At 41.5% G+C, this 24011-nt stretch overlaps 1 protein-coding gene across 9 annotated transcripts in view; it reads right to left on the bottom strand.

Annotated features, from left to right (window-relative positions):
* LOC125465296 (formin-binding protein 1) overlaps nt 1-24011 on the bottom strand; it is a 235830-nt gene that overhangs the window by 182948 nt on the left and 28871 nt on the right. For 2 of the 9 annotated variants that reach the window (XM_048558582.2, XM_048558585.2), the window contains exon 1: nt 1319-1450. The exons of 1 other annotated variant lie outside the window; for it this stretch is intronic. In XM_048558582.2, the coding sequence (XP_048414539.1) occupies nt 1319-1369 (51 nt within the window). In that variant the 5' untranslated portion in view covers nt 1370-1450. Of the gene's footprint in view, nt 1-1318; nt 1453-24011 lie in introns of those variants that run through there. 6 more of the 9 variants (XM_048558584.2, XM_048558581.2, XM_048558590.2 and 3 more) reach the window with 4 other exon arrangements.

Raw genomic sequence — 24011 nt, forward strand, 5'->3', positions numbered from 1 at the left:
ACGTTTAAATGACTGCACTGGTGGCAGAAACCTGGCCAGCTCTAATTTACCTTTATAGACCAAGTCAGTGCAAACAAGGGAAGGATCAAGAAAGATTAGATTAGATTCCCTACAGTGTGGAAACGGGCCCTTCGGCCCAACAAGTCTGCACCGCCCCTTGGAGCATCCCACCCAGACCCATCCCCACTATAACCCCCCCCACACCCCGAACACTATGGGCAATTTAGCATGGTCAATCCACCTAACCTGCACATCTTTGGACTGTGGGAGGAAACCCGAGCATCCGGAGGAAACCCACGCACACACAGGGAGAATTTGCAAACTCCACACAGACAGTCGCCCGAGGCTGGAATCGAACCCAGGTCCCTGGCGCTGTGAGGCTGCAATGCTAACCACTGAGCCGCTGTGGACTCGCAACAGACATATTAAGTACGTAAAAATAAGAAGCTGATTTGTATTGACAGTGGCCAGGGAAATATTCAAAAATATTCCACTAGTATTAAAAATGTAGACACCTAATACTTCAAATGGGTTTATCATCATTACTGATCTTAAGATCTAGTGAAGTGACATGCACGTTACAGGTTCCTTAAAACAGGATTTCCAGCCTTAAAGTACCTGACAACTGCTGCAATAAATAGAAATCTGCTTTGTAAAACTGCCGTTAACGTTACAGTGAAAATTACTGATTGGGTTAATGAAATTCAAACACAAGTTGTAGTGTCTTTCAGAAGACGTAAAGCTAAACTTCCATTCTCAGGTCTTCCAGAATACAACAAAATACTTGACACTCAAAATTTAATTCCCATACAGTTTGAAAAGGTCACAGAATGCATGAAATCTTTCACCTTAGAATACAATAAAACACCTATCTTTCCCAAGGGGAAGCACATTACGTGAGCAAAAATGTTAAAGTATGCTTGAGATCATTCAAAGATTTTTTTTCCAATTACACGCTTTAAAATAGTCTACATTCAGCATATTTCTAATTGTATTGAAAATTGTATCATGAATATAGCAGAACATTCCACTGTGCATCCATTCTAAACCAAATTAAGTTCTCAAAAGTTAAATTATCAAAAATTTCTCAGTCTAACAAAACCAAAACCAAAGTTGTACAAGTGTTTAGTCATGGAAAAATTTTCATTACAGAATTATTTTATGACACAATGATAAACTTGATGAATGGAGGAAGTTTGCTTTATTGGTACAGTTCAGAATAATAAAAAAGGTCATCAAACAACCCCTTGTGGTATTAAATTACAAACTGCCACAATTTATAACTTACACATTCCTATAAATCACTTTCTTAATTTACCTTTGTATGGCTCCAACAGTCTCCCATCTTTATATCAACCATTGCCACCATCAGAGACGTTTAAACACAAGTCTTCTGCATATTACTTAACATCAGGAATATCCATCCTAAATAACATAGGAAATCAATCATCTGCTTCACAAGTATTTCTGCAATCATGACAGTGACCCACTGGCATGAATCGCTCTTACTTTATGACATAAAAAAACTGCAGGAGCATGTTTCTGACCACATCCTGTAATGCTAAAGCTTCAAGCACATTTCAAACCACACAGTTCAAACAGCAGTTACAAAGCTATACTGCCTGAAATATTTAGTATTTAATTTGAAGTACAGTTTAAAATCATAACCACCTTGCTTTCTTCCTTTCAGATCAGCTTTCTTTGTAAAACAATTATGGTCTGCAACTTAAACTACAAAAAGTGCGTAGTGAGAAAAATAAATGACTGGACCTTTTTATAGATCAAACTATTACAAGAAAGAAAGAAATTATTAACGAATCTAAATTTCTGTCGATAACAAAAAGAATATGCTTGACCAGGAAATGGGGTGATTACAATTCAAAAACAGAAGTAAAATCTAGAGGCAGAAGTATAATTACTTTAAGAGGAAAAATGTTAATAGGAAATTAACAGAATTATGGACAAGGCTGAGATTTTTAGATTCCAACCTTTTCAACACTACTCTGAAAGAAACAGCAAAATACACAAAGAAAGTAGAAACACTACACAGCATTCAATGGCCTCGTAGCCATTAGCATCACCAAGCATATAACACAAAAACGACCACAAGATCCACATCCATAACCTGATGTTTGGTAGTGCAAATTACACTATTCAACACAGAACATAATTTCTAATGTTAGATGTGATTCTATGACTGGATAGCACTTCCTGAACAATGCTAAGCAGGCTATGGATTACACTAACAACCAAACTGAGATCATCTGTATTTTTTAAGCACAAAATGAAACTGTGGATCAGGAGAGTTCTGAAGATACTGGTGATCAAGTGTATACATTTGGCAGTGCAGAATCCCTTGAAGATGTTCTTACTCATTGGAACATATCTATTCTGTATAATCTGACATATTACCTTAAATCTCTGCCACTGCATCTCTATGCCCCATCCATTAATCTAGTTTGTTTTTCACTTTAATCAGCTGTTTCCATACCTACAGAATTACTCTTATTTAAGGTTTTAAAAGAAGTCAGACACACTCTTCTCTCCCTTGAGCACAATGTCAAATTCAATCATCTCTGGTTTCTGCCATCTACTGCATCTTCACTATCAGATCATTCATTTTCTCTCATTTTACAAGACCAGACCTGTAACCTGCTGTCTGAGTCTCTAGATCACGCTCTAAGAGTATCCCAAAATAGTTCCGTGTACTCCTCTGAAAACTAGCTTTGTTCATCTGACTTTACGGTCTATACGTAAATTAAAAATGTCATGATTATTGCTGAGAGGCTCCCCCTTCTTTTCTCCTGCTCCATGCTACACTTCAGTTAATACTAACGGGCCTATGTATCATTCCCACAAGTGCTTTTATCATTTTTCATCTGTACCCAACTGTTTCTGCATCCTAGCTTTCTGAACTTAACTTGTCCTTATCTAGTTTGCCAATACCATCATTCACTCACAGATCCACACTCCACTCGTTCTCGTTTACTGTCCATCTTAAACAGAGGACACTTCTATATAACATACCAATTCACATCATCTTGCAGCCAGTCTCTGAAACTGTGACGAGATTGTATTTATTTATTTCTATTTTTGGTCTCAGCTCATTTATTTTGTTTCATATGCTACGTGAAGTCATTAGCTTTATTCTTTTATTCTTTACACAACTTCTAGCCCAGGTTTTCCAAATTGAGATCAGGACCCCAAGCGGTGCTGTGAGCTCTGAGACAGCAATAGCCACCATGGAACTTTGAATTAGAACAGTTTTACAGCTGCATTCCTGTTTTTACAGATGCCCACTCCCACAGTTCTCACTGACCTGTCACAACAATTTTCAAGCCTTGAAGTGGAGTCACAGTTGAAAAAGGTTTTGCATAGAAAAAGTACAATTCTAGCCTTAACTGTTGATTTAGTCTCAGACTTGTACTTCTGCTATCCCTTCTTGTCATGTCAATTTATCATTTTCCATATTAATAATACATTATTTATTTATTCACTACCTTTTTTTTTCTTGATCTTCCCAGGTTTGATCTCTTATCCACACTATTTATCATAAATCCTCTCAACTCCTACTGGTGTCAGTGCCTCATGGTCAGGGACACACTGTTTCCACACTAGTTTTGAGCCACTTATTCATCTCTCAAATCTGGCTTGCCCCTTTGCCAATTTTCTTGTAGCTCAGGCAACAATCCAGAGATTATGTAACTTTTCAAGTTCTACTTTTCAAATTTGATGCCTAGTTCCTCATACTATGCAGATCCCCCATTTTTGTCCAGCCTCTGTCGTTGGCACGCACATCAACCATGGCAACTGCATCTTCCCCCTCCCACTGCATATTTCACTCCAACCTGTCACTGGGCAAGCAACAAGCTATCTGTGCTCAAGTTCTTTGTTGCAAAAGCATCAATCCCTCTGACTACACTGTCTCCATATATCACTTCATTCTTTTTTGCTCTGCCCCAGTTGAATGGCTTCCTGTACTACATTGCCATGGTCAGTTTAATTCATCTTCTCTACAGACCCCAACACACATCCAAGCTAGCTGAAAGACTCCCAAATGAGTAAATAACAGAAGGATCCATTCTTCATTATAAATGCATGTTTAAATCTCCATAAAATTACAGTCTGTATAGTAAACACCCGACAAAACTGTTCCCAGCTTGCAACTGATTGCTGCCTTTTTTTAAAAAAAAACTTTTGTAGCTAAATAGCATTCAGATGAGAGCTGAGCTGGTTGAAGTGGACTGAGAAGAAAAGTTTAGCAGAAAAGACAGCTGAGGAAGAATGACAGATGTTCAAGAAAATAGTTCATTTTAAGTTTTTGAGAAAATTTGTAGCTCGGGTTGTGGTTGAGGCTGTAGACTTGCTCGCCAAGCCAGTGTGTTTGATTGTAGACATCCTAGCACGCTGCTGGGTAACATCGTCAGTGTGCCTCTGGTGAAACATTGGTGTTCTGTCCTGCTTGTTATTTATATGCCTCGTTTTGTCTCCTTCCACCTAACAGATAAATGCTAGGGAATGCCTGGAGGCCTGGCATTCCGGCTGGAATTCCATCAACGAACACACTAAACTGGACCGAATACACAAACCACAGGAAAACAGAACCAGAAGTGATGTCAACCACCCCAGCAATCCAAGACAGTAAATTACATGCAGGACATAACACCAACATTTCACCAGAGGCATACTGACAATGTTACCTTGCAGACATTTTGTAATCTGCTATCAAAGACACTGGCTTGGCGAGCAAGTCTACAACCTCAAAATAGCTCACTACTCAGAACAAAGATGAATCCCAGTGGGACAAAGACTCTAGGAAGGAAATAACCAACAAAATTAACCAAGGTTTATTGACAGCATGAAATTGAAACAAAAAATACAAAAGTTGGCGATAAACCAGAAGATTGGGCAAGTTATAAAAGCCAAAAGATGACCGATTAAAAAAGTCAACGATAGGGCAAAGTGTCAAGTAATATAAAAACAGGTGGAAACAGCTTCCTAACATATATAAAATTGACAAGAGAAGACAAAATGAATGTAGGCCCCCTCAATGAATGAGGTTGGGGAAATAATAGGGAACCAGAAAACACAAGAGTTGAATAAACACTTTGCAACAGTTTATGGGGTACAAACATTACCAACATTCCAAAAATGTTAAATAATCATGGGGCGCAAAGTAATGTAGAGGGAGAATAAACATTATAACTATCAGTAGAGATAAAATACTAGGGCAACTAATGAATGCAAGGCAAATAATGGGCCTGCTAGGTGGGCAAACTATAGTTGGAATGGGACAAAACTATATTATGAATGTGTTGAATTCATGCCACAGGAAATTATTTAGCTACTCAATCATAATTCTTGACCTGCACAAATTTATTTGTTAAAGAAACTACATTCCCAGACAACTGCCCCTAAGTAAAGGAATTGAATGCCTCAATTTATATTTACAAATTTGATAAGATTAAGTTGGACATATGTAATATACATCTTAAATATCCAGTTTCCTTTTACTTCCAACATGGGAACATGGAAAAGGACAAGAAAACCAACATTCCTACAGATATCAAATGCTTCAGTATCTCAGTTAACATTTGAGGAAAATAATATTCATTCATCTTGATGACTGAGAATTTGCACAAACCACATACGAGCCATAATTCAATATTCTTGTTAGATGCTAGTTGAACTGGAAATAGTTAAAACCAAATACTAACACATTACTGAATAGAAAATATTTTTGATTATCTAAGGGTCTATAGAAATTGCTGGAAATGACAACAGGATGACAAAAGTGATAACGTACAGGGTAGTAGAGCATGGCACATAGAAAACATCAAGCTATCCAAAGTAATGAAGCAATTTCTTTGTAAACAAGTACTATTCTTGGGCAACAAAAATGTATAATTCAGACTGATGAGAAATTGGTACTGCCAACTGGATGCATGTTTCCCCTGCTGTTAAATTCAATTGAACATTTTTTAAAAAATGCAGTAAAAGGTCTAACCTATCTCTAAGGTCACTCCGCTAATTGTCTAGTCTTGCCTCCCTAATTCACGCACACAGCAGCAGTGAAATATTCCTTCTATCCATGTTCCCATAATGGAAATAAACAGGGTAGAGTTTTCATCTTTCAGTGATAATCAACATTGGATTTATGATCAATATCAAAACAGAGATCACTAAATACTTTATGTCTCAGCAGAGCAAATTACACTTACAAATTCAATACCAATATGCCTTGATGTAATCTTAAAATAGGTTTTCACTGCAGCGTGGTAAAACAAATACATAAAATTAATAATCAGTGAAGGGGGAGTGAGAGTTCAACTTATACCAAAACATAAAGTATTAAAATTCTACAAAGATCAAATTACTTTGCACGCAAATGTATTTACTTTATTTACAACCTCTGCATTATTCTTTGATTCCTTAAAGAACATGCTCTGTTCTCTCATGCAAAAAGCAGTCAACAGTTTATATGAGCATAGTTAGCATAAATTAGGAAATACCAGCACAACTGACCTAAAACAATTAGACATTCATCTCTAGTCCGCATGAATGCAAATTTTTCCATGTAAAATTTAAGCTAATTCTTTCAGATGCAAAAGCAGCATAAATCAACAGACCAGCAGGAACAACTTCCTATTCATTTCATGATTTGTTCTTCAAACTCATTCAAAGATTTCTTACCTTTGGTAAGAAACAACAGAGCATATTTGGGGCAAAAAAAGTCATCATTCCAACCATTTGATGATTTCCCTTTTTTACTGAAGTGAAAATCTAGAGATGTATGGGCAGCACGGTGGCATAGTGGTTATTGCTGCTGTCACACAGCAGCAGGGACCTGATTTTGATTCCAGACTTTGCACGTTCTCCCTGTGTCTGTGTGGGTTTCTGTTGGATGCTCTGGCGCCCTCCCACAGTCCAGTAGTGTGCAGGTTAGGTTGATTGATCATGCAAAACAAACATATTGCCCAGTAGTGTCCAGGTATATGCAAGTTAGGTGGGTTAGCCCTAGTAAAAATCCCATTTGGGAATGGGGTGGGCCTGTTGGGATGCTCTTCAGAGGATCAGTGCAACCCGATGGGCCAAACAGCCTCTTTCTGCAATGTAGGGATTCTCTGATTGATATGGAAGTGTTTAATCAATTTAAATTTATACTTGAAATAAACAGTCCACAAATTAAACTGTATAATCATTCAGGTGCCGGACTAGCAATTCAAAGCTAACACATTCATAACTTCTTCATGCTAAGCTGTAAACCTGAAATCAAGACATCTGGCAGTTTGTGCAACAGCTCTGAAATAATTATGAAAGCTTGATGATTGTCGTGAAGATCCCATTGGCTTATCAAAGTCCCTCAGAAAACATTTCAGCTGCATCAATTCAGTCTGACCTACACATCACTCCAGTCCCACACAACATGGTGTCGCAATGCCCCCCTAAAGTAGCCTGGAAGTTACAGTTACCAATATTCATAAGAAGAAAGTTAAATAGGATTAATCAGCAATGACAAACATCCAATCAAGGTAAGATTAAAGGAATCTCTTCCTAGTTAACTCTGTGACATTCCAAATCTGTTTCCCAAGAATAGGAGAACTGCTTTTCACACTAGTCAAACCATATCTAACTTAAGTCTTATCCATATGCCAAAATTCATATTCAACTAATTCAAGAATATGCCCAGTCCTACCAGCAGATAGGACACAGTGATATATTTGGCTAGGTGTGGCAGTCATTAATACAAACTTCAAATCCCATAACATCTCATGGCTTCAAGTTAAGCAAGGTCAAGGAAATCTGGTCAAGTGCTCAATATTAATCACTCAGAAGAACTATGGCGAAGTCAAAGCATACCCATGATGAAGGGTAGATCAGTTTTATACTTTTAAGCAAGCTGAGAGTCCTGAATGCTACTCCTGTCAGGCTATTCTTCTTTTAATGGCAAGGGAGCCAACATGAAGAGCTTCTTACCCTTATATTTGTCAACAAGCAATAGGACTGTATGCTGTAAAATTCACAATTTGTGTTTTGTGCATGGTGGACAAGCATTGGACACAAAGGAGGTGTGGGATTCACCAAAGAATTTCTAGCCTCCTGAACAAGACCTGCTCTGTAGCCCCAGTATTTATAGGGCTAGTTCAGTTCAATTTCTAAGTTTCTTCAGTTGTTAAATAATGTAAGGAGGAGGTTCCATGAACATCAACTCCAACAAACACAGTGAAGTCCTGTAGTGAACTGCAGCAGACAAACTTCAAGTGCTTTAAGTTAGCTAGAACTATCTAGTGAATGATCCTATTTCTTCTTCCTCCAGAATCTTCACAGCAGTAGATGCCAGTGTCCAATCAATTTGGGCGACTCCACACTGCATTAATAAAGTAACAAGTTGCAAAGGAGACTGGTAAAAAAGATAAGAGCTCTCGGGATAATTTGGGTAACTTGGTAAACTGGATTCAAAATTGTCTTAATGGAGGAGGGACAAGTTGTAGGTTGTTTTGTGACCAGAAGCCTTTGAATTGTTTGGTGCAGCACTGGTTCTGATGCTGGGTCACTTGATGTTTTTACTGCATATTGATGATTTAGATATGAATATAGAAAGTTTAATCAATAAATTCGCAAATGACACAAAAATTGATAATATGGTAAACATTGAGGAGTAAAATTTCAGAGTAGATGATAAAGTCAGGGCAGTCAGTTCAGCAGATAAAAAATGTACAGTGATGCATTTGAGGAGGACGAATGAGGCAAGGGAGTACATAGACCCTGGTTAACACGGAGGATCGGCAGGACCTTCGTGTACATGTATACAGATCCTTGAATGCAACGAAGTATTTGACAGGGTTTAAGAAGGTATATGGAAAACTTGCCTTCATTAGTTAAGGTATTGAATACAAGAGCTGGAAGGTTATAATGGAGTTGTATAGGTTATTGGTTAGGCCGCAAGTGGAATTGTGTGCACCATTCTGGTCACTACAAGGATTTGACTGCATGGAGAGTGTGGAGGAGATTCACCAGGATGTTGCCTGAGGTGCAGCATTTCAGCTACAAAGAGTGACAACTGTGGCTAGGGCAGTTTTCCTTGGAGGAGTGAAGGCTGAAGGAGGGACCTGACTGAGGTCAACAAAATTATTTGGGCATTAGGTAGCGTTGATAAGAATAAAATCTCGAGTTCAGGAGTCAATTACCAGGGGACATACATTTAAGGAAGGATTTTTCCCCCCACCACAACAGAGTAATGGGTATCTGAAACTCACTGCCTGAAAGGGTGGTGGAGGCATTACAATATTTAAGAATTATTTAGATGAACACTTGCAATACCATAGTTTAGAAGGAGTTGGGGCAGGTGTTGAGAAATTGGATTAAAACAGATTGGTGATTTATGATGGGCACAGACATAATGGGCTAAATATGCTGTAACGTTCTATGGCTGTTTGTCTGTAAACCGCCAAGTCCATTGGACATAGCAAAAGTTAAGGGACCTGAATACATTGTGATCAGATGACTGAACACATTCACTATGCTTAAACACTGCATCTATGACTGATACTTCAGCAATTCACCAAGGCTACTTTACTACAACTGTGCACCTCTGCCTTTTATGACTAGTACCATCAACATCACCATCAAAAACAACGGCAGCAATGTCACAGGGGCATAATCACCACTAAGTTGTACACCATAATGGTCATAGCACCACTGTGTACGCCATATTATAGGAAAGATGAGAATGCATTGAAGAAAATGCAGAAATGATATACAAAAATGGTTCCAAGAATTAGAAACATCAGTTATGAAGATAAATTGAAGTAGTTGGAACTGTTCTCCTTGAACAGGAGATTGGATAGAGGCATTCAAAACCATGAACAAGCTGGATAGTGTAAAGAGGGAGAAGCCGTTCCTGCTAATAAAAGAAAAAGAAAACATGAGGACATAGATTTAAAGTGATGTTCAAAAAAGCAAAGGTGGCATGAGAAACATCCTTCTCACACAGTGAGTAGCAAGGATATGGAATGCATTGTCTTGAAATATGGTAGAGGCAGGTTCAACTGAGGCAATCAAAGGGCACTGGTTGACTATTTGGGTAGAAACAGCATGCAGTGGGGATTCGGCATGGGATTCACGCTAGATAACAGAGCCAGTGCAGGCACAATGGACTGAATGGTCTCTTTCTGCACCTTAACAATTAGAGTTACAGTCATAGAAATGGAAAGACTGAAAAAGGTCCTTCAGAGAAACAACCACCGAATAATTCAAATCCCTTCAGACAGTACTTGGCCCATACTCTTGTATGTTCTGGCATTGCAAGTGAAAATCTAAATACTTCTTAAATGTTGTGGGTTCCTGCTTCCACCACCCCTACAGATGGTAAGTTCTGAATTCCTACCATCCTCTGGATGAGAAAAGTTTCCCTTACATATCATCTAAATCTCTGTTCCTTAGCATAAATCTATGCTCCCTGTCACTGATTCCTCCATTAAGGTGTGAGTTTCTTCCCATCTACCCTGTCTATTCCTGCCAATTTTATATATCACAATTCTGCTCCCTCTAAATATCCTCTGCTCTAAAGAAAACAGCCTGTCTATCCAATCTCTCTTCCCAACTGAACTCTCTGGCTCAGGCCACATCCTGGTAGATCTCTGCTACAGCCTCTCCAATGCCTTTGCATCCCTCTGTTAATAGGGCATGTACAGTGTCATACTATTCTATGTTCTGTTAATGTGAATTCTACACTGCATTTAATATTCCAGTTGTTGCCTAAGTTTTCAAAAACAGTTCGAGCATTCTGTGATTCTGTACGTTGCCATTCTTTCATCATCACTGGGTCCATATTCCCGTACCTTATTCCAACTGTGAGCCCACCACTACTTGGGATGTTTTTCTTTCAGGACAAAACCCACCACCATTTTCCTCCAATAATGTGGGTTGGACAACAAGTGCAATTTTGCCAGCTCTGCTCACGTCAGAGTTACATTGCTGAATTGTAACCTAAACTTTTCACTTCAAGCATACTAAAAAGGGCCCCAGAAAAGCTGAAAACCAATGACAAAACCCTTCTACTAAAATTGTTCCATAAATCTGTAATTCTTCCATTAAGTAGCTTCTAACCTTCTACAAGTTTGTATATAACCTTTTCCTAGCTACAATCCGTTCTAAAGAAGGGTTACTGGAGCCAAGTTAATAAAATGTGAGGCTGGATGAACACAGCAGGCCAAGCAGCATCTCAGGAGCACAAAAGCTGACGTTTCGGGCCTAGACCCTTCATCAGAGAGGGGGATGGGGGGAGGGGCGTTTCGGGCCTAGACCCTTGTTAACTCAGTTTTCTCTTCATGAATGCTGCCAGACCGGCCGATCTTCCCAGCAATTTCAGTTTTAATTTCAGATTTTCAGCATCTGCAGTTCTTAAATTTTTTTTTGTTTCGTGGATCCTCAAACCCTGGTTTTTAAATTCCAATTTTTAAAAAAATACACCCACAGCAAAGTCCTTTAACATGAAATCAAAGATTGGGTTTGTGAACAAAACATTCAAAATGGAGGGAAAATGCGTCACTGCTCCGTCCACACATACCAACACTCAGGAAATTAACGAAAATAGGACAAGACAAGGGTCACTGGCGCCAAAATGTTCACACTGGTTTCTCTTCACAAATGCTGCCAAACCTGCTGAGTGTCCAATAATTTGTTTCTGTTTTGGATTTCCAGCATCTGTAGTTTTTTTGTAATTTATGATGCAAAACAAAACAAGTTTTGGCAAATCCAGAGTATTAAAACCAGTTCATGTGAATTTCAATTTCTGATAAAAAATTTCCTCGGTGAGGTGGCCCCAATAGCTTTCTTACTTGCAGGCTAGTTGTTGGCTTCTTTCAAGCAAAGCAGACGGCCATGTCAACGTTGAGTCCTTCTCTCCCTCTCTGGAAGTCAAACAGCAATGGGTTTAGAATGCCAAAATTGCACACCTATACAATTCACAGGCTCCAATTTCAGTAATATGCAAATATGCGGACATTCTAGGTACTGATTCCATCTCGGGAGCTAATATAGAAGCAGGTACAGTAGCAACACATTTATTCCGACATGTGAACTGGCAGGGAATAGTGGGCCACGGGCCTTCTGTAGGCAGATTGGATGAGTTTAGAATGTCATCATGGTCTGCACAGGCACAGCGGGTTGAATTGCCTGATCCTGTGCTGTACTGCTCTATGATCGATGCCAATAAACTAAGTGTAGCCTTACATCCTTAGAATTTCTATTGCAAAGCGATGGCCTAATTGTAATTGCATTTGCAGCCATGTTATCACAACGGGTTTTGATGTTTTCCTTTGTCCATGGCTGTTGGAAGACAGCTCTCCCATGCCCTTTTGTCAGCTTTACCCAGAATATCTAAATTGCAACAGGTTCAAACATTTCTGGAAATACAACCATGTAATCAGTCTCAGCCAGTTAAAAAAAAATCAGCAAGGTTGACAATCATTTAAAAGAATGAGGATTTAAACGCAAAAATATTGAACAAAGTGCTGCTTCTTCTCTTGAGGATTTCTCTTCACATCCTCCATTCATGACACATTGTTATGTCAGATATTACATCACCCACGTTTTATGGCCTTAAATACCTTGGAAAAACAAATGAAGCATTAATAAAGCAGATTGAGCTGCACTAAGAATTTTAAAAATGTTATAGATTTCAATCTGTTGCCAGTGTTTCCATGACCGCAAGACAGAAAATTATAAAAATGTTTGGTAACATATAAATAGTGAAGGCATCCTCAACTTCTTATGCAGCCAACAAGTTTCATCTTTAAAATTACTTTAACAGACATTGTTTAGAGATGTTTCTGTAATACAATCAACTAATGATCAAGTACAAAGAACTAACAATGGAGAATCAACTTCAAATGATTTTCTCACCTCTTTGGTGGAGTGATTAAAATCAAGAATACTCAAAAGGTTAGAATTGGAAGTGCACAGATATCTTACGGGGTTGTAAGGCTGGCAGAAACAACTATACAAAGATAGGGAGGGCAGAGATATGCAAACAACAATGAGAATTTTAAAATTGATACATTAGCTAATTGGGAACCAGTATAAGTCAGTGAATGAGAAAGGTTGCACAAAATGTTTGGTACAAGTTAAGATACATGGAGTTTTGAACTCTACTCCCTAGAGTTTAGAAGAATGAGATGATCTAATTGAAACATATAGGATTCTCAAGCTAAGAGCAATTTACTGCACGTGCTGGAATCCGTACTGAAAACAACAAATGCTGGAGATCACAGCAGGTCAACCAGCATCCAAACAGAAGAGCAAGCTAACATTTCGAGCCTAGATGACTCTTCATCAGATGAAGTCATCTAGGCTCGAAATGTTAGCTTGCTCTTCTCCATGAATGCTGTCTGACGCGCTGTAAACTCCAGTGTTTGTTATTTTCAGTAAGATTCTTAAAAGGCTCAACAGGGTAACGGCCGAGATATTTCCTCTCATGGGTAAGTCTGGGACCAGAGGGCATACTGTCAGAATAAAGGGGTGCCAATTTAAGAATGAGATGAGGAGTAATTTCTACTGTCAGAGTTTGAGAGTCTTTTGAACTTTTGACCACTGAGAGCTGTGGGGGCAGAGTATTTGCGTATATTTAAGGCTGAGGTAAATAGATTCTTGATCAATGCAGGAATCAAGTGTTACTAGGAAATGGCAAGAAATTTCAGATTCCACTGAATGAGAAGCTGGCTCGAAGGTCCAAACTGCCTACTCCTATACCATTTCCTCCTGTTCTATGAAAATCAATTTTGTTTTTGGCAGGACACAACCCAGCAGGTCAACTATGTCAACATTCTACTGATTAAGTCATGGGGCATGGGAACAGACCCTTTGGTCCAACTTGTCCATGCCAATCAGGTTTCCAAACTAGTAGTCCCACTTGCCTGTGTTTGACCCAAATCCCTCTAAACCTTTTCTATTCATGTACCTGTCCAAATGTCTTTTAAATATTATAACTGTACCTGCATCACCATTTTCTCTGGCAGTTCATTGAACATATCATCCACGTTCTGTGAGAAAAAGCTGCTGCTCAGGTCCCTTTTACAGCTTTTTTCTCACCTTAAAAATGTGCCGTCTAGTTTGGAACTTTCTGGCCCTAAGGAAACAAAGACTTTGCTATTCACCATGTCTCAGCCTCTCATGATTTTATAAACCTCTGCAAAGGTTACCCCTCAACTTCCTCCAGTCCTGTGAAAAAGCCCCAGCCTATACAGCTTATTCTTATAGCTCAAACACTCCAGTCCTGGCAATAATCTTATGAATCTTTTCTGCACCCTCTCAATAATAGCCTTCCTACAACAGGGCAACCAAAAATGTACACAGTACTCCAAATGTGGCCTCACCAACATCCTGCACAACCACAACATGATGGTCCAACTCCTGTGCTAAACGGTCTTAGCAATGAAGGCGAGCACGTTAGATGCCTTCTTAACCACCCTGTCTACCTGCGAAACAACTTTCAAAAAACTATGTATGTGAACCCCTAGGTTCCTTTGTTGTATAACACTCCCCAGGGTCCTACGATTAACTGTGTAAGTCCTGCCCTTGATTGTTTTACCAATGCAACACCTCACATTTATCCAAATTAAAATCCATCTGTCACTTGTCAGCCAATTGGCCTAAACGATCAAGATCCCTTTGTAATCACAGATTACCTGGAGACAGTGCAAAGGGGATTCCCTAGAATGATACCAGGAATAAGGTCCAGAGGTAATGGAGGCATGATTGAGAGATTAAACAGTAAAATAAGTTGAAACAAGTGCAGAGATGGTCAATGTTAGAAATAGACTACCTGAGTGAACTTGTGGGCATGCCAATATATATTTACTCTTGTAGTTTACCATCCTTATTCACCACATTTTATGCACTTATGTTATAGGCTTTTGGATCCTGTTTTTACTGTTTTTCACGTCCTTCATAATTTACTGTGGTATTATTTCCATCCTGAGTGCTATCAAACACTCATCCCTTTATATACCTCATGCCTCTCTTCTACTTTTAGATTCTGGTGCCCATTTCACTTTTAAAAACTTTCCCTAACACACTCGTGGAACTCCCCACAAGGACACTAGTCCCAGTCCTGCTAAAATCCAATCCCTCCCTGTTGAGTATGTTCCTCCAGTTACATAACTGGTCCCAAAGCCCAAGAATTTGACAATTCCCTTGCGCAATGTCTCAAGCAATGCATTAATTTTCTGTTTTTTTTTGTATCTCAACCCTTCTTAGCATTTCACTGGAAAACAATCCAGAAATTACTACCATCAAAGCAGGCCTTCTTTTCAATTTCCTCTCTGGCTCCTGAGCTTCTGCGCATTTGGAACTGGTTATTGGCAATGAGGTCAGGGTAGAAACAAATGGCTCTCATGGCTACCGCAAGAGAAGAAAGAAAGGAACTGAAATTTAGTGGCAAAATTTGATCAACCAACCATACTCTACATATACATTTAAAGTGTTAAAGGTCTCCTTGTTCTCAAGGCACAAGATTCAATTAAAATGGATAGCAAATCTATAAGCACTGGTAAGAATTTACAGTATGAAACTGCAGTATGCTGTGTTCATCAACATAATACTGATGTCAAAACTAATTGTTTTCATACTGAATAGGTAAATTATGCACCTTGCTGTACAATGCAGCATTCGGGATTCTCTGTAGCCTCATTTGACAACAGCAATGTATTAGGTTTGGTTTCCGGGACAGAATTATCTGAATAACAACAATCCAAATTAGGCAAATACAATAGATTTCACTCATAGCAACATTTAGCGTGATGCCTGTCAAACACTACTTGTTTATGAATTTTATGAGAGGAATGGAAATTTGTTAAAAATGAAGCTGAAAAAGACAGCAGATTTAGCAGCCTCCAACCCAAGCAAAGTCAGACGAGAATCACTACAAAGATCAGTTATAATAAAATGTGAGGCTGGATGAACACAGCAGGCCCAGCAGCATCTCAGGAGCACAAAAGCTGACGTTTCGGGCCTAGACCCTTCATCAGAGAGGGGGATGGGGTGAGGGTTCTGGAATAAATAGGGAGAGAGGGGGAGGCGGACCGAAGATGGAGAGAAAAGAAGATAGGTGGGGAGGAGCGTATAGGTGGGGAGGTAGGGAGGGGATAGGTCAGTCCAGGGAAGACGGACAGGTCAAGGAGGTGGGATGAGGTTAGTAGGTAGGAGATGGAGGTGCGGCTTGGGGTGGGAGGAAGGGATGGGTGAGAGGAAGAACAGGTTAGGGAGGCAGAGACTGGTTGGACTGGTTTTGGGATGCGGTCGGTGGAGGGGAAGAGCTGGGCTGGTTGTGTGATGCAGTGAGGGAGGGGACGAACTGGGCTGGTTTTGGGATGCGGTGGGGGATGGGGAGATTTTGAAGCTGGTGAAGTCCACATTGATACCATTGGGCTGCAGGGTTCCCAAGCAGAATATGAGTTGCTGTTCCTGCAACCTTCGGGTGGCATCATTCTGGCACTGCAGGAGGCCCATGATGGACATGTCATCTATAGAATGGGAGGGGAAGTGGAAATGGTTTGCGACTGGGAGGTGCAGTTGTTTATTGCGAACCGAGTGGAGGTGTTCTGCAAAGCAGTCCCCAAGCCTCCGCTTGGTTTCCCCAATGTAGAGGGAGCCACACCGGGTACAGTGGATGCAGTATACCACATTGGCAGATGTGCAGGTGAACCTCTGCTTAATGTGGAAAGTCATCTTGGGGACTGGGATGGGGGTGAGGGAGGTGGTGTGGGGGCAAGTGTAGCATTTCCTGCGGTTGCAGGGGAAGGTGCCGGGTGTGGTGGGGTTGGAGGGCAGTGTGGAGCGAACAAAGGAGTCATGGAGAGAGTGGTCTCTCCGGAAAGCAGACAGGGGTGGGGATGGGAAAATGTCTTGGGTGGCGGGGTCGGATTGTAGATGGCGGATGTGTCGGAGGATGATACGTTGTATCCGGAGGTTGGTGGGGCGGTGTGTGAGAACGAGGGCGATCTTCTTTGGTCGGTTGTGGCGGGGGCGGGGTGTGAGGGATGTGTTGCGGGAGATGCGGTCAAGGGCGTTCTTGACCACTGTGGGGGGAAAGTTGCGGTCCTTGAAGAACTTGGACATCTGGGATGTGCGGGAGTGGAATGCCTCATCGTGGGGGCGGAGCGGGAGGAATTGGGAATAGGGGATGGAATTTTTGCAGGAGGGTGGGTGGGAGGAGGTGTATTCTAGGTAGCTGTGGGAGTCGGTGGGCTTGAGATGGACATCAGTAACAAGCTGGTTGCCTGAGATGGAGACTGAGAGATCCAGGAAGGTGAGGGATGTGCTGGAGATGGCCCAGGTGAACTGAAGGTTGGGGTGGAAGGTGTTGGTGAAGTGGATGAACTGTTCGAGCTCCTCTGGGGAGCAAGAGGCGGCGCCGATACAGTCATCAATGTAACGGAGGTAGAGGTGGGGTTTGGGGCCTGTGTAGGTGCGGAAGAGGGACTGTTCCACGTAACCTACAAAGAGGCAGACATAGCTGGGGCCCATGCGGGTGCCCATGGCCACCCTCTTAGTCTGTAGGAAGTGGGAGGAATCGAAAGAGAAGTTGTTGAGGGTGAGGACGAGTTCGGCTAGGCGGATGAGAGTGTCGGTGGAGGGGGACTGGTCGGGCCTGCGGGACAAGAAGAAGCGGAGGGCCTTGAGGCCATCTGCATGCGGAATGCAGGTGTATAGGGACTGGACGTCCATGGTGAAAATGAGGTGTTGGGGCCCCTGCATTCCGCATGCAGATGGCCTCAAGGCCCTCCGCTTCTTCCTGTCCCGCAGGCCCGACCAGTCCCCCTCCACCGACACCCTCATCCGCCTAGCCGAACTCGTCCTCACCCTCAATAACTTCTCTTTCGATTCCTCCCACTTCCTACAGACTAAGAGGGTGGCCATGGGCACCCGCATGGGCCCCAGCTATGTCTGCCTCTTTGTAGGTTACGTGGAACAGTCCCTCTTCCGCACCTACACAGGCCCCAAACCCCACCTCTTCCTCCGTTACATTGATGACTGTATCGGCGCCGCCTCTTACTGCCCAGAGGAGCTCGAACAGTTCATCCACTTCACCAACACCCTCCACTCCTACCTTCAGTTCACCTGGGCCATCTCCAGCACATCCCTCACCTTCCTGGATCTCTCAGTCTCCATCTCAGGCAACCAGCTTGTTACTGATGTCCATTTCAAGCCCACCGACTCCCACAGCTACCTAGAATACACCTCCTCCCACCCAACCTCCTGCAAAAATTCCATCCCCTATTCCCAATTCCTCCGGCTCCGCCCCCACGATGAGGCATTCCACTCCCGCACATCCCAGATGTCCAAGTTCTTCAAGGACCGCAACTTTCCCCCCACAATGGTCAAGAACGCCCTTGACCGCATCTCCCGCAACACATCCCTCACACCCCGCCCCCGCCACAACCGACCAAAGAAGATTGCCCTCGTTCTCACACACCGCCCCACCAACCTCCGGATACAACGCATCATCCTCCGACACTTCCGCCATCTACAATCCGACCCCACCACCCAAGACATTTTCCCATCCCCACCCCTGTCTGCTTTCCGGAGAGACCACTCTCTCCGTGACTCCCTTGTTCACTCCACACTGCCCTCCAACCCCACCACACCCGGCACCTTCCCCTGCAACCGCAGGAAATGCTGCACTTGTCCCCACACCTCCTCCCTCACCCCCATATCAGGCCCCAAGATGACTTTCCACATTAAGCAGAGGTTCATTTGCACATCTGCCAATGTGGTATACTGCATCCACTGTACCCGGTGTGGCTTCCTCTACATTGGGGAAACCAAGCGGATGCTTGGGGACCGCTTTGCAGAACACCTCCGCTCGGTTCGCAATAAACAACTGCACCTCCCAGTCGCAAACCATTTCCACTCCCCCTCCCATTCTATAGATGACATGTCCATCATGGGCCTCCTGCAGTGCCACAATGATGCCACCCGAAAGTTGCAGGAACAGCAACTCATATTCCGCTTGGGAACCCTGCAGCCCAATGGTATCAATGTGGACTTCACCAGCTTCAAAATCTCCCCTTCCCCCACCGCATCCCAAAACCAGCCCAGTTCATCCCCTCCCCCCACTGCACCACACAACCAGCCCAGCTCTTCCCCTCCACCGACCGCATCCCAAAATCAGTCCAACCTGTCTCTGCCTCCCTAACCTGTTCTTCCTCTCACCCATCCCTTCCTCCCACCCCAAGCCGCACCTCCATCTCCTACCTACTAACCTCATCCCACCTCCTTGACCTGTCCGTCTTCCCTGGACTGACCTATCCCCTCCCTACCTCCCCACCTATACGCTCCTCCCCACCTATCTTCTTTTCTCTCCATCTTCGGTCCGCCTCCCCCTCTCTCCCTATTTATTCCAGAACCCTCACCCCATCCCCCTCTCTGAAGGGTCTAGGCCCGAAACGTCGGCTTTTGTGCTCCTGAGATGCTGCTGGGCATGCTGTGTTCATCCAGCCTCACATTTTATTATCTTGGATTCTCCAGCATCTGCAGTTCCCATTATCAAAGATCAGTTATAGCTGTTTTATTTTTAATTTATACAACATTGGACTAATGAATTCATTCAGCAAAGCATCAGGAAAGACAATGCAACAGCATCAGAATGATAAATAACAATATCCATGCTGAAAACAACAAGCTAATAGATAACTGCTAACTCACAAAGGAAATCAATGTCTATCTTAAAGCAGAGATGGCAGGAACTGCAGATGCTGGAGAATCTGAGCTAACACAGTGTGAAGCTGGATGAACACAGCAGGCCAAGCAGCAGAGGAGCAGGGAAGCTTGATGTTTCGGGTCAGGACCCTTCTTCAGAAATCTCACTTTATGAATTTCTGAAGAAGGGTCCCGACCCAAAACATCAAGCTTTCCTGCTCCTTTGATGCTGCTTGGCCTGCTGTGTTCATCCAGCTTCACACCGTGTTATCTCTAACTTAAAGCACTCTGGTAACAAATGAAAGAAATGCCTCCACATCTATTACAAATGTCAATACACTACATAGAAAGGTCTATCATGGTGATTCTTTGTAAACAAACATACCAGGTTAACATCTAATGAGGTCCAAGAGCTACAGGAAACAATGTAAAATTACTTTTGTGGAAGGGTCAACTTAGGATCTGAAACATGAACAATTTCTCTCCATAGACGCTGCCTGATCAGTTCAGTAGTTACTTTTCCCATTCATTTCAAAATCCATTACATGTGCAACTGGAAATCACCAGTTGTCTGTGTGAAAACATAAAGAATACAAAATAAAAGATCTCCTTTGCCTATTAGAATTTCTTCCCTTATATGACAACTAATTATTATGGAATATTTTCCCCTTCACCTTTCCAAATTAAAATAATTTACATGCTACTGTAGCCATCTTAGTTCTATGGAATTTAGACAGGTATGCAGTGCTATTGGGAGCTTGTGAATGTATCAGTTAGTGCCTTGCTATGAAATAAGAAAGTACCAGTAAAGGAAATATTTACTATGACATAGAATTAACAGCTCCATTCACACAAGGCCAGAAAAGAAGCTGAGCAACAGATATTAAGTGATTCAGCCTTGAATGCATGAAATTAGAAATAATACGAAGTGAGAGACAGTTATTAAATGTAAACCAGTCACTGTTTGCCTCCTGCAAGTAGGTGAAAGTATCTAGAGAAGGAACGAAGAGAAGCAAATCTTCAAGCAAAACAAATCTGTTAACCATGAACCTCAAAATCCTGTCCTTCCCACTGCCCAAGTCACCCTTATTTTTTAAAAAAAGGAGCAAATTACTGCAGATGCTGGAATCTGTAATGAAAACAAAAACATGCCACAGATCACAACCAGTTAAGGCAGAATCCATTGATAAAACGTTGAGCCTTAAGGTCCACTAAAAAGTCACCCTGACTTGAAACATTAGCTTGCCCTCTCTCCCCCCACAGACCTGCTGTGATTCCCAGCATTTCTTTGTTTTTACACATTTTTATTTTTACCCTATTTTTGCCTGCTTGTGTGTCTGTGTAGGTAGAGGGAGTTTTATAAGGGGGTTTGAGTTTTACTGGGATCTGGTGCACCTGCAGTGAGTAGTGTCGCAGAAGAGAGGCACAAAGCGTAGGTTCCAACAGTGCTGCAGAATCATTTATACATGGTTGTTTTGTTTCACACCAGTTCTACCATGTGAGAAGAAACTAAATCTTGAACACTTCTCTGACCACTGCTACACTATATTTTTAAATGTACTATGACAAAAATGAGTAAAATAATAATGTGGGCACTATCTGAATTTACATGTGTACCTTGTGCTAACTGGGAGACTGTGTGCACATGTCCAATTTTGACCACTGTTGCTTCATTTGGAATTCAGAGTCATGGGGTGACTACATCACATGTCCCAGTGAAATGGATTGGATGGAGTTCAAGATATTTCCTTTAAATGTACATGATATCACAATGGACAGAATGATAACGGTAATGAAGTTGATACGGTGTACAGGAACTCTAAAAGACTGGATAGTAAAGTCAAAGCACATGATATAAAAAGGAAAGAGGTAGCATGGACGCAAAGTTGGATAAGAGGTAATAACGAGTAGTGGTGAACATTTGTTTTTTTCTGAACAAGAGGCTAGTTTGCAATTGTGGTCCTCAGGGTTGATATGAAGACTTCTGCTTTTCTTGATATACATATCATGGCCTAGACTCTGATATACTGACAATCCAAATCCTGAAGATGACACAGAAGTTAGAAGTATTGACAATTGTGATGATGATCACAATAAAATTCAAGAGCTCACAGACGGGTTGATGGAATAAGTGGCAGATGGAATTTAATGCAGGGATACAATTTGGTAGGAAATTTGAACAGAAGCAGTATAAATTAAAAAGGTACAAGTCCAAAAGGAATGGAAGTGCAGATGGGCATGGCAGCGTATGTGCACAAATCACGAAAGGTGGCAAGGCAAGTGAGAAAATGATTCATTAGATTTCCTGAATCTTGGGCTTTTCCAAATAAAGGTATCGAATATAAAAGCAAAACAAGTTATGTTAACTGTTTACAGAAAATCTCTTCAACCTTAACTGCTGTAGTGTGTCCAGTTCTGGGAACCACATTTTCAAAAGTATGATAAGGGTTTAGAGAGAGGTCAGAAAATATTTACAAATATGGTTCTGATAATATGAAGCTTCGGTTATGTGGACAGATTGGAGAAGCTGGGACTGTTTTCATCAAAAAAGATTGAAAGATTATTTGACAGAGGTTTCAAAATCATGAAGTGATCTGGACATAGTTAACAGGTACAATCAAGGATTAAGAAGCAAAAGAGATTTGATAATTATCTAAAGAGAAAAAAGTTTCAGAGTTAAGCAAAAAGGACAAGTGAGTAAAACTCATTGAATTGTTCATGTAGGCAACCTGTAGGAATACGGAAGGACTGAATGGCGTCCTTCTTTGCTGCAACGATTCTGTGTTATTATTCAGTGATTCAATCATACATTAGTGCTTCCAACTAAGAGTTCAAAATTATAATACAGAAAACTGAGTAAAATAGTATTAAGTCTGATTTTAGAAATGATGTATAGCCAACTTTAGCCAGCTCATTGCAAAAAAATGGATTGCATCATACAAATTATATGATGCATTCATTTGACAGAAGTCTGAGCAAACTGCTATCCAAGTAGAACAGAACGATCTTCAAATATGGTAGAAGAGTCAGTATACATTTTGGGTTCCAGCCAGGCAGAAGAACCCTGTTTACAGCATTTGGTTTCTGGCCAAAACTAAAACTACCCTGTTTAGGAGACAAATATGTGCCTGGATATATACGTATCGAATAATATTTCAGAAGTTCAATATGATATATTTGAACAAGGAGTGAAAGGAAATGCTGCTCTCTAATTGTTTTAAGAATGGTTAAGTTTGTTTACTTCTTTCATGGGATATGGATGACACTGACTGGGCCAGCATTTATTGCCCACCCCTAGTTAACTTCTTAAATCACTGCAATACTTACACCCATAAGGCCATTATGAACAGAGTTCCAGGATTTTGACCCGGTGATATTGAAGGAATATCAGTATGTTTCCAAGTCAGAATGGTGAGGGTGGGTTGCAAAGAACTTGCAGGTGGTGGTATTTACTGTCCCTGATTTTCCAGATGGTAGTGGTCATGAGTTTGGAAGGTGCAGTTTAAGGAGCCCAGGTTAATTTCTGTAGTGCATTTTATAGATGGTACACACTTTGTTCATGGCATTCATGCATGTGGTGCCAATTAAGCAGGCTGCTTTGCCCTGGGTGATGCGGTGGTCTTGAGGTGCAACGGTAGTGCTACTACCTCTTGGCCAAGAGACGTGGGTTCAAGTCCCACCTATTCTAGAGGTGCATAATGTCATCTCTGGACAGACTGATCAGAAAGCCTGTCCTGGATGGTGTCAAGCTTTTTGAGTCTTGTTGGAGCTGCACTCATCTGGGTGAATGAGGCATGTTGCTTTGCAGTCCATCGCTGACTGTGTCTTGAAAATGGTAGAAAGGCTTTATGAATCAGGTGGTGAATTACTCTGGAGGATTCCTGGCCTCTGAGGTGATCTTGAAGCTGCTTCATTGATAGGTTTAATGCAATTCAGTTTCTAGTCATTCGTTAAACGCCAGGATGTTAATAATGCGGATTTGTTCACAGTTAAGCCAATGGATATCAAGGACCAATGGTTTGATTCTTTTTTGCTGGAGATCAGAAAGCCATGTGACATTAGAGCAGGATTAGGTCATTTAGGCCAATGAATCTGCTCCATCGTTCAATAAGATCATGGCTGATCTGATAATCCTCAATTCTACTTTCCTGCCTTTTCATCATAGCCTTTTCGTTTTAACATGTTTCCATTTATTATGGTACCTTCCCTTCCTTTAACAACTTTGGCAGAAGGTGTTTTCTTCCTGTCCAGTGGTCGAGCAACACCGTGGCTTCCAATGGCCTAGAATGGTCGTAGGAGCCTGCACCTGG

This window comes from Stegostoma tigrinum, chromosome 29 (assembly GCF_030684315.1).
Source record: "Stegostoma tigrinum isolate sSteTig4 chromosome 29, sSteTig4.hap1, whole genome shotgun sequence".
Lineage (NCBI taxonomy): Eukaryota > Metazoa > Chordata > Chondrichthyes > Orectolobiformes > Stegostomatidae > Stegostoma > Stegostoma tigrinum.